Here is a 12179-nt window from a genome sequence, read left to right as displayed (position 1 = left end):
TTTCTTAGCCATCTTTATTTCTTCATTTGAGAACTCTGTTTAGATCTTTAGTCCATCTTTTAATTGGTTCATTTGGTGTCTCAATTCTTTGTTTTGTGAGTTCTTTATATATTCTGGATGTTAAACCTCTGTCAGATGTGTCACTGGTGAAGATTTTTCACATTCTGGGGGTTTTCTCTTCTTTTTTTTTTTTTTTGATTGTTTCTTTTGATTTGTTTCTTTTGCTGTACAGAAGCTTTTTAGTTTAATAAGGTCCCACTTATCGATTGCTGACCTTAATTCCCAAGCAACTTCTGTCTGATTTAGAAAATCTTTTCCTACACCTATATCCTGTAAGTTGCTGTCAATATTTTCTTCTGTTTCAGGGTTTTTTCCAGTTTCACATTGAGGTCTTTGATCCATTTGGAGTTGGCTTTTGTGCAAGGTGAAAGTTAAGGATCTAGTTTCATTCTTCTACAGGTGGAGATCCAGTTTTGCCAGCACCATTTGTTGAAGATGCTGTCCTTCCTCCATTGTGTGTTCTTGGCACCTTTGTGGCTGAAATTGTGTGTACTCAGATTTGGTTCTTCAGTAGTGTTCCATTGTGTCTATGTGTCTGTTTTTGTGCCAGTACCATGCTGTTTTTATGACTACGGATCTGTAGTATATTTTGAGATCTGGTATAGTAAATCCCCCCAACGTTGCTTTTTGTGCTCAGGGTTACTTTGGCTATCCAGGGTCTTTTGTGCCTCCATATGAATTTAAGGATGGATTTTTCTAATTCTGTGAAGTATGGCATGGGGATTTTGATTGGGATTGCATTGAATCTATGTATTGCTTTTGGTAGGATGATCATTTAAACAATATTAATTCTTCCAATCCATGAACATGGGAGGTCCTTCCATCTCCTGGTGTCTTCCTCAGTCTCTTTCTTTAACAATTTAAAGTTTTTGTTGTAGAGTTCTTTGGTGTCTTTTGTCAGATTTATTCCAAGATATTTTAATTTTTTCAGCAATTGTGAATGGGAACATTTGCCTGTATTCTTTACCCAATTGCTTGTTATTGGTATTTAGAAAGGCTACTGATGTCTGTAGTCTGATTTTATAACCTGCCAGTATACTGAAAGTGTTGATCAGTTCTAGGAGTTTACTGGTGGAACTTTTAGGATCTCTTAGGTATAGTATCATATCGTCTGCAAATCTGCAAAAAGTGATAGTTTGACCTCTTCTTTTCCAATTACTACTCCTTTAATTTCCTTTTCCTGTCTTATTGCTCTAGCAAGAGTTTCAAGCACTATGTTGAAAAGGAGGAGAGATAGTGGACATCCTTGTCTGGTTCCTGATTTTAATGGGAATGGTTCCAGTTTTTCTCCATTTAGGTTGATATTGGCTGTGGGTTTGTTGTATATAGCTTTAATTATGTTGAGGTATGTTCCCTCCAGTCCAATTCCCTCTAGGGCTTTGAACATGAACACAAGCTGAATTTGTCAAAAGCCTTTTCTGCATCTATTGAAATGACAATGTGGTTTTTGTCTTTAAGTCCATTTATATGATTAATGATGTTTATTGTCTTGCATATATTGAACCATCCCTGAATCTCTGGGATAAAGCCTACTTAATCATGGAGAATGATCTTTTGATATGGGTCTGTATGCGGTTTACAAGTATTTTGTTGAGAATTTTTGCATCTATGTTCATTAAGGATATGGGTCTATAGTTTCCTTTTTTGGTTGTGTCTTCACCTGTTTTGGGTATTAGAGTGATCCTAGTTTCATAGAACGAATTTGGGAGTTCTCCCTCTGTTTCTATCATTTTGAATAATTTAAATAGTATTGGTTGGAGGTCTTCTTTAAATGTCTGGTAGAATTCTACTGTAAATCCATCTGGGCCTGGGCACTTAGATCTATAAACTTCCCCTTAGGACTGCTTTTAATGTGTCCCAGAGGTTGTGTTGTGTTGTATTGTCCTTTTCATTGAATTCCAGGAATTCTTTTATTTCTTAATTTCTCCTTTGACCCACTCATTCTTTAGGAGTGTGTTGTTCAATCACCACAAGCTCATGTAGTGACTAGGGCTTTGTCCAGTGTTTATTTTGAGCTTTATTGCTTTGTGGTCCAAAAGAATGCATGGAATTATTTCAATATTTTTGTATTTATTGAGGTTTGTTTTGTGGCCCAGTATGTGGTCAATTTTTGAAAAAGTTCCATGAGGTGCTGAGTAGAAAGTGTATTCTTTGGTGTTTGGGTGATGTGGTCGCCAGCTGGGGCTGCTCTCCTCCAACTATGGCCACTCTCCTGCTCTCTTAGTTCCTCCGATCAGTTGTCCGGTCTGGACCCCAGGGCTGGTGAGGAGTCTGCACCAGCGTCGCCGCATTCAGATGCAGGAGACCAGGTTCAGTGACACAGATCTGCCTTATTGCAGAAAGGCACAAGCTTATATAGGGGTAGTGGTCCAATCGCAGCACAGCAAGTAGGCTACCTCATTAGCATAACAGGTTTAGCATCCTATCACAGAAGAGCATGTAGGATGCCTCATTAGCATACTGGGTTTCAGATTACAGAGCCTGGATTCCTGGAAACCACATGACCCTGACTGTTGCAATATCTAAGTGTTGCAATTTGGATTCCAAGGGTGGTGATTAGGGAGTGGTGAGCTCTAGGCATCAGTCTCATGATTTGCCAATGAGAGCAAATGTCACAAGGCATTCCTTTTGGCTCCAGCGGTCAGGCCCTTGCCTCAGGCCTGCTGTATGGCCGTCAATAAGATTTTCACCCTAGATTCAAGCCTGCCTCCCACAGGGTGGAATAATTGAAAGATGTCTGTTAGGTCCATTTGATGTATGGTATCATTTAATTCAGACATCTCTCTGTTTATTCTTTGTTCAGTTGACCTGTCTAATGGAGACAGTGGGGTATTGAAGTCCCCTACTGTTACTGAGTTGGGGTTAATCTGTGTCTTAAAGTCCTGTAGTGTTTTTTTTTATGACTTTGGGTGCACCAGAATTTGGTGCATATATGTTAAGGATTGTAATATCTTCTTAGTCAACTCTTCCTTTGATCAGAATGAAGTGACCCTCCTTATCTCTTCTGAGTAGTTTACTTTGAAGACTATTTTGTCAGATATTAGAATTGTAACCCCTGCTTATTTCTTAGTGCCATTTGCTTGGAATAGTGTTTTCCATCCTTTTACCTTAAGGTAGTGCTGTCCTTGAAGGTGAGATGGGTTTCTTGCAGACAGCAAAGAGATGAATTTTGTTTCTTAATACATTCACTTAGCCTGTGTCTTTGGATGGGGGAGTTCAGTCCATTGATATTTAAGGTTATTATTGAAAGGTGTGTTTGGTGTGTATTAGTTGCTGTTTGTGTTCTGTGTAATTTTGTGTTTCCTAGATGATATCTTTATTTTCTTTCATTGCCCCTAGGGTATAGTTGTTTCTCTCGGCTCTCTGTATTGCTTCAAGTATTCTTTGAAGGAGACTGGTTTTGTGGACAAGTATTCTTTCAGGCTATTTGTGTCATGGAAGATTTTTCTTTCCCCCTCAACTATAATAGACATTTTTGCTGGGTATAGTATTCTGGGCTGGCATCTATTGTCATGTAGAACTGGAAATACCTTGGTCCAGGCTCTTCTGGCTCTCATAGTTTGCATTGATAAGTCAGATGTAATTCTGATAGGCTTTCCTTTGTTTGTGACTTGTTTTTCTTTTGCAGCTTTCAGTATTCTCTTTGTTCTGTACATTTAGTGTTTTTGCTATGATATGTTGTGGGGAGTTTCTTTTCTGATCTTGTCTATTTGGTGTTCTATGTGCTTCCTGTATTTGTATGGGGATGTCTGTCCTTAATTGCAGGAAATTCTCTTCTAAAATCCTGTTTAAGCTCTGGTCAACACCATTTACCTGAAATTCTTCTCCTTCCTCTATTCCTATGATTTGTAGATTTGGTCTTTTCATGGTGTCCCACATCTCTTGCATATTCCATTCCTGTGTTTTTTTAAATTTTCCATACTTTTTGCTTGAGTGGTCCAATTCTTCAACTTTATCCTCCTGTGTTTTCCATTTCATTCTTTTTTCCATTTCATTCATTCTAGAGGTGAGGCTTTCCCCTGTTTCAAGTTTGCTTATTGAATTTTTCACTTCCTTCTTCATTTCTGCCTGAGTTTTCTTCAGTGTTTCTGTCTCTTTTGTGAATTCATTCAGAACTTTATCTCTATCTTCTTTTAGCTCTTGGATTTGTTTGTTTGTGTGTTCTTTCAATTCGTTGAATTCCTTGATCATGTTTATGATTGTAGTTGTAGATTCAGTGTCCTGGGTTATCTCTAGGGGATTCTCCTTGTAGAACTCTTCTACAGGATTGGCGGGCTTTGCTGGGACATAGTGTTTTGGCTTTCTATTTTATTTGTGGTTTTGGCATGTGAATTTCTTTTGTTGTTTATGATTTTGATATGAGAATTAAGTTGAAGTATGCTTCTGTTAGTATTATCCAGGTGCCTAGATCCTTTCTTTATTGCTTATGTAAAGCTGGTTGGTACAGGGTTCAGGTTTTCTCAGGTTTAATTGGGAGGGAACTGATGGCTTCAGATCAGCTATTCAGGAGTACCTACAGAAGCCCAGTTCATGTTCCAGACAGGTACACTCAGTCTTCCTTCACCATGTGGAGGCAGGATCCAGACTCTCTCAGGCAGTGCCCTGCCTTGTCAATCCTATGCCAAAGGGAGGTCAGAGGGGGGCCAGAACTCAGCACTCTCTTGCGTCTGCTGAGATCCCAGCCACTACACTGATGGAGGTTTGAATCCACCCTCTCAGGCTGTCTGCTAGGATCTCAGCCTTAGAATACCAAAGCCAGATCTGCCCTGGGGCCTTGGGAGGGGCCTCACAAAATCCCAGGTAGAGGGATGGTATGGTGCAATTAGGGGAAGCTCTCCACCTTGGGGAGGCAGGATCTGGGGGCTGTCAGGCAGTCCCCTGGGTTCTCAGGCCCTCTGGTAGTTGGAGGCCAGAACCCAGCACTCTCTGGCGGTCTGCTGAGCTCTGAGCTACTACCCCAGGTGGAGGTCTGAACCCCTCCTCTCAAGAATTCTACCTTTAAAATGCCTATCTCAAATTAAACTTCAGCTAGTCTTGCTGTCATTCTTAGACTTTTGAGGTGGTGAAGAACTACTGACATTTTCTATTTTTTTCCTCTTTTTTTTTTTTTGTCTTTTTGAGACAGGGTCTCCCTGCAGCCCCAGCTTGCCTGGAACTCACTATGTAGACCAGGCTGGACTCCATCTCACAGAGATTTGCCTGCCTCTGATTCCCAATTGCTAGGAGACTGACCTTTTCTAACTCAGGCTCCAGGTTTTATACTTACCAGCAGGGCAGCTGTCAGGTAAGTCCTGAATTATTTGTATTTTATTTAAATGTCTTTAGCCACTAAAATGGTTTACTTTTTGTTGTTTGTTTTGAGACAGGGTCTCCTTGTAGCCCCAGCTGGCCTGGAATTCCCTATGTAGACCAGGCTTGCCTCAAACTCACAGAGATCTGCCTGCCTCTGCCTCTGAGTGCTGGGATTAAAGGTGTGCACCACCATGGGTGGCTCATTGTGCTTTTTAGTTCAGTTTTGTTTTGTTTTCATTTTTATTTGATATGTATGCATGTCTTGCCCACATGTATGTAAGAGCACCAAGTGCCTGCAGTGCCCATGGAGGCCATAAGAGGGCATCAGATTCCCTGGAACTAGATTTACAGATGGTTGTTAGCAGCCATGTGAGGGTAGTGGGAACAGAACTAGGTATTCTGTAAGACTAGCCACCACTTTTAACCACTGAGTCATTTCTCCTGCCCCCACTGTTTTTCTAAAATTTCAGTCATATGATTAACTTTTTTGGCATATGTAAGCCACTGCCATTTTGGTTGACTAGACTTAAGTCCTGTCTGTTATATAATTTCCAGTAAGTATTTTGGTTCCTACTTTAATTGTGCTGATATTAAGCCTATTAGTTCCTTACATTCCCACTCTAGCACTCCTGGAGACTTTGCATTCTCATCTACTGAATTACAAGTATCACCCTCATTTGTGTCAAAGTATGCTCAGTATTTGTTTATCATCACTAAGAAAAACTTACAGGATGACTGGCAAGAGGATCCCTCAGACCGAGAGGATGGAGATAGAAAAAAAGTTTCAGTTTATCTTTTTTCTGAGTTTGAGAGATGTCCACAATACCACAGACAAGCACCAGATACACTTTGTCCTCACATCAAACATACTATTTGCCAAGTTACAGGTAATTACCATGAAGTGAGTTCTTCCTATAGAGTTATCCAGTAGTGGTTCTTCCTCAGGACAAACATTTTCAAACACATCATCAGCTGTCTGCCTTAACTTGCTACTGAGTTCCTTCTTGTGTGCACTCTCTAGCACATCTTCACTGGGAAGCTCTTCCTCATGCTGCTTCACTGAAGGAAGTTCTGGATGTGCAGATGCATGTCCTCCATCATAGCTCTTATTTATTTCCATTTCTTCAGACATTTCTTCCAGATGCAAAGGTGGAGGACGGAGTTGCATGGTTTTCTTAGATAGAAGATAAAGTTTCATTGTTTCCTTCCCAGATGGAGGCTGGAGTTCCATGATTTCCTTCCCAGATGGAGGCTGGAGTTGCATGATTTTCTTCCCAGATGGAGGATGGAGTTGCATGGTTTCCTTCCCAGATGGAGGATGGAGTTGCATGGTTTGACCTGCAGATGCTTCTTGTGTTTACGTGTGTGTCATTAGGATGACTTTATCCTTCAGGAGTCACAGGGCATGGATAAGAAAAATAATTACAAATAAATCCATATTTTATAGTTAAAGTTCTTTAAATTTTTTGAATATGTATTTTTATTTTACACTTATATGTATATGCCTGTGTTGTATGTATGTGTGCCACATGCATGCAGATGCTTGCAGAGGCCAGAAGAGGGCATTGGATCCCCTGGAGCTAGAGGTGATTGTGAGCTACCTGATGTGGGTGTTGGGAATTGACCTCTGCATGAATAGCAAATGCTCTTTACTACTGAGCTATCTCTCCAGCTCCATAGTTAAATTTCTTAATATATGCTTAGATATCAGAAATCACTGGACAGTAATTTTAAAAAAAGATTTATGTTAACCAAGAAGAGGATTAAAACATGACCTAGAATGGTTAAGTTAATCACTGTTATTAGGAGAAAATAATTCATGATGTTTTAAATTAATAAATTCATTACATGTTAATTTATCAAAGATGACTTACATGATTTTTAATGTTACAAATGTGTCCTTATATAAAAATATGTGACCTCACTAGATCTCACTGAGCCATGCCAGTGAACTTCAGTCCTTTATCTGAAGATGAATAACTGGGAAGATTTAAATTACTAAGAGCCAAACTGAAAACTATAAATTATTAATAGTTAAGACACTTAATACTAATCATATAAAAATAACTTCTAAGTTTTAATTTAAATGACATAGCAACATAAGTTTTACATCTATGTGGGCTATGTGTGTTAAGGTTTAATATACTCTAACAGTCACATAGGTAACATATCATCAAACTGCCTTCTAGTGTGTGTGTGTGGTTACCCCCACAGACAAAAACTACTCTCAGACTTACTCAGAGAAGCCTCTTTTCAGTAATGGAGGTAAATACAGAGACTCATGACTGGCCAATGCTCAGCCCTAAATAAGACATTTAGACCACTCTGCATGACTCAGGGAACATTGTAGAAGAGGGGGTGGAAAGAACATAAGAGCTGGAAGATAGAGTGAAGAGCTGTGCAATCCCTAGACTCACTGCAACAATTGCAACCATTAACTCGCAACTGTGATTACCTACACTGGGGCCCACTCAAGACTGGCCCTGTCAACAATCAGTCATGGAATGGGGAGAGACTCACAGGGCCCTACCTATTACTCCTGAACTATTGGCTACTGATAGGTTCTGGGAGAGGGGGAGTCATTATCTCTAGCTATGTGTCCACTGCTGAGCCCACCAGGCTCTGACAGATACCTCCAAACCTATAGTCACACAGATGGCTAAACTCAGTGGGTAACTGTGGTTGCTGCCTGTGGCTGCTCTCCTCCAGCTACAGCCGCTCTCTTGCTCTCTTAGTTCCTCTGATCAGTTGTCTGGTATGGACCCCAGGGCTGGTGAGGAGTCTGTGCCAGCATGGCCACATTCAGACACAGGAGACCAGGTCCAGTGACACAGATCTGCTTTATTGCAGGAAGGCACAAGCTTATATAGGGGTAGTGGTCCAATCACAGCACAGCAAGTAGGCTACCTTATTAGCCCATCACAGAATAGCGGGTAGGATGCCTCATTAGCATACTGGGTTTCAGATTACAGAGCCTGGATTCCTGGAAACCACATGACCCTGACTGTTGCAATATCTAAGTGTTGTAATTTTGGATTCCAAGGGTGGTGATTAGGGAGTGGAGAGCTCTAGGCATCAGTCTCATGATCTGCCAATGGGAGCAAATGTCACAAGGCGTTCCTTGTGGCTCCAGTGGTCGGGCCGTTGACTCAGGCCTGCTGTATGGCTGTCAATAAGACTTTCACCCTAGGCTCAAGCCTGTCTCCCACAGGTCACAAAACAGATAAGAACTTGAGAGGTTTGTGATAGTGGAGAAGGACAGGTGGTAAGAAGATGGGAGAAGGTGAGGGTGAGAGTGGTCAGTACACATTGCGTACACATTTTGAAACTGTCCAAGAACAAAGTTAATTAATAAAAGTTTCATAGCATGTATCTGTTTACTATATTGAAACTTAAAGTAGAAAGTTATGATTCATTGACTGCATCTAAGGTGCTCATCCAGCAGGTGTGAGGTGATTTTTATAAGCCATCTCCATTAGTATAGAAGCTGAAAACACATAGAGACCATGAGACATTATTTACATTGGCCACAAGCAATGGCGAATAAGACACTGCAAATTTAAGCCACTGAGAATGATCTCCTTCCTCACGAATCCAGCACAGTGACCACCACAGTCACACTGCTGACAGAGGAATAAAACTCAAGAGTTGATTGTGTCTGTATCATGTGAGGAAGTCATACAAAAGGGCGTGAAAAATATTTAGAAAAATGTTTGGACTCAATCAACAAACTGTAAGTTACCATAGCTTCTAAGAATATTTTGTTTTATAACTAGTTAAATGTTTTAAATATTTTATTATTTTTATTTTATGTGTTTGAGTATATTACTTGCATGTGTGTAAGAGTACCTGTGTTGTGCAATGCCTGTGGAGGTCAGAAGAGGGTGTCAGATCCCCTGGAGTTGGGGTTTCAGACAGTTGTTAGCTGCCACAGTTGTTAGCTGGGAATCAAATCCAGGTCCTCTGCAAGAGTAGTCAGTGTTCTTAACCACTGAGCCATCTCTCCAGCCCCAAATGTTTTAAAAATAAATTATCTTGCTGGGTGTGGTTGCGCACGTCTTTAATCCCAGCACTAGGGAGGCAGAGGCAGGCGGATCTCTGTGAATTCAAGGCCAGCCTGGTCTACATAGTGAGTTCCAGGACAGCTGGGGCTACAGGGAGACCCTGTCTCAAAAAATAAATAAATAAATAAATAAATAATCTATGTAATATGAAAATTGATTCTTCAATGGCTATTATGAAAGCCATTTGGAATATAGCACATTAATAGAGTGAAGAAAACAGTATCTACAAAAAATTTATACTAAAATCTTGGCACACCTGTGGCTGGTTACTTTCACTGCTGTCAAAGCTTTGTTCCATCTGTGACATCACTTCCAAATCTAGTTCTATAACACATATAAATTTCCTTTTTAAAAACGACTAACTTAAAGCTGGGCACAAAAAAAACCCCCAAAACCTCGACTAATTTAAAAGTTAGGGAAAAGCAATGTTTTTAGAAATAAATGAAAGTAATAAAATTCTAAAAGAATAATTGTTTTCAATTTCCAAAATAAAATATAAAACCATTGGGCTGGAGAGAAGAAACAAAACATGAAAATATGATTGAAACATGTAAATACATACTGTACACCATTCTTTTCTCTTATAATACATTTTATTTTTTCCTTATTTATTTTTATTTTATGTGTATGAGTGTATTGTCTGTATGTATGTGAGTGCACCCATGTCTGCAGAGGTCAGAAGAGGGCATCAGATGAACTGGAGTTATGGATGGTTGTTAGCTGCCTTGTGGGTGCTGGGACTCAAATCCTGGTCCTCTGGAAGAGCAGCCAGTGCTCTTAACCGCTGAGCCATCTCTCTAGCCCCAGCCCTTATAATACATTTTAAACAACTTAACTGTGTAATTAATCATTGCTTTCAAAATTAATATGATGTTTTACACAATTATATGTGAACAGCCTGCTCCTTATATGGGTGACATTTTTGTGCATTTTGTGACAAATTTCCTTTCTTCTCAGTAGAACATCCATAGTTGAACAGTTCTGTCCTTCTTTTGGGTCATCTTAGTATTTTATCAACATTTCTACCCTATCAGCAACATGTGAAGTAAAGTATTTACTTAACATTCAATTCTGTTGCCCTTTGACTAGAGGTGACACTGTGCCAGATTATCTATGAGGGAAATGTATCTGAGACTGGGGAGGGTTTATTGAGCAAGCATGAGGACCTGAATTTGAATCCCCATCACCAACATAAAAGCTGGGTGCAGTTGGCAGTGTCTAAAGCTAGCACTGTGGGTGGAGGGAGACATCAGATTCCTAGAGGGACTTGCAATATGTGAAGTTCTGTATAGGTGGAGAAAGAGAGGAGGTGTTAAATGGCATCTACTTTTTTTGGAGACAGGGTCTTCCTGTAATCCCAGCAGGCCTGGAACTCACTATGTAGACCAAGCTGGCCTCAAACTCACAGATTCACCTGCCTCTGCCTCCCAAGTGCTGGGATTAAAGGCTTATGCCACCACACCTGGCTTTTCATGCTACTTATTAAGGGCACTGAATTAACTGACACATGGCTAAGAATGCATACAGTAGGTGCAGTTAATAATAAATGGGCTAGGAATTTAGGACTAGGATCTTAGAAGAACCCAGATTGGTTAATGCTGAATCCAACGTCTGCTGATAGGCTGTGCATGGTTCCAGCAAGTGGCTCAAGAAAGGCTGACAGCTCTTGTTTAGAATAGACTGCTTCCGGCACACACATGTAAGTCCCAGCACTTGGGAGGCAGAGGCAGGCAGATCTCTGTGAGTTCAAGGCCAGTCTGGTCTACATAGTGAGTTCTAGGCCAGCTGGGGCTACAGGGAAACCCTGTTTCAAAAAGATAAAAACAAAAAACAAACAAAGATTATCAAAAGAAAAAGATACAGTGTCTTTTTTTTTTTTAAAAAAAAAAAAAAAAAAAAAAGAATAGACTGCTTCCAAGTTCTTCCTCTTTCCATTTGGGAGTCTAGCCTCAAATTGCTCCTTAGCAAATATCTCAAATTAAGATTGCTGAAAAAGCCTGGAGTGATGGCTCAGTGGTTAAGAACACTGACTTCTCCCAGAAGACCCAAGTTTGAACCCAGCACCCACATGGCAACTAACAATTGTCCTGTCTGTAACTCCAGTTCCAGGGGATCCGAGGGCCTCTTCTGTCCTCTGTGGGCATTGCACGACACGGGTGCATTTACATGCAGGCAATACATGCATACACATAAAACCAAAATAAGCCGGGTGTGGTGGCACATGCCTGTAGTTCCAGCCCTAGGAAGGCAGAGGCTGGCAGATCTCTGTGAGTTCAAGGCCAGCCTGGTCTACATAGTGAGTTCCAGGCCAGCTATTTCAAAAAAAGACAATAAAATAAATAAAATTTTTTAATTAAAAAAAAGATTGCTGAAAAGATGTTAAACTTTGTGGTAAGATTTTTAAAGGTATATGCTTTTTCTGATTTTGTTATGACTAATTCTTTTCTTTTGTTTTTTTTTAAGATATGCTGTTTCCTACATTTTTTTAATAAAATATAATTTTTTCTAATTAGAAGAAGCATTTCATTACAACAGCATTAACCTATTAAATAACATTTTTCTGAGCTAGGGTACATCTCTTTCAAAATTGGCTGTACATTTCTAGGTTTACAGATGAATTATTACACTTATAAAATCTTATACTCATTATAAACTCTCTAAGAGATAAAATTAAATTAGGTTCCAATGTTTAAAAAAGATCTCCTCTTCATTGTCAAAACACACAGTTTCATACAGAAAAATTCATTCCAAGCCTATTGACAT

At 39.9% G+C, this 12179-nt stretch overlaps 1 protein-coding gene across 1 annotated transcript in view; it reads right to left on the bottom strand.

Moving 5' to 3' along the window:
- Positions 1 to 12179, bottom strand: part of LOC103735036 — a 185182-nt gene that overhangs the window by 63149 nt on the left and 109854 nt on the right. The window contains 2 exon segments of the mRNA XM_008834136.1: positions 6248 to 6526; positions 9673 to 9740. Coding sequence (XP_008832358.1) covers positions 6248 to 6526; positions 9673 to 9740 — 347 coding nt within the window.

This window comes from Nannospalax galili, unplaced genomic scaffold (genome assembly GCF_000622305.1).
Source record: "Nannospalax galili isolate Female #2095 unplaced genomic scaffold, S.galili_v1.0 scaffold996, whole genome shotgun sequence".
NCBI lineage: Eukaryota > Metazoa > Chordata > Mammalia > Rodentia > Spalacidae > Nannospalax > Nannospalax galili.
The sequence above is the reverse complement of the archived record's forward strand: the minus strand, read 5'-3'. Positions and strand labels throughout refer to the sequence as shown.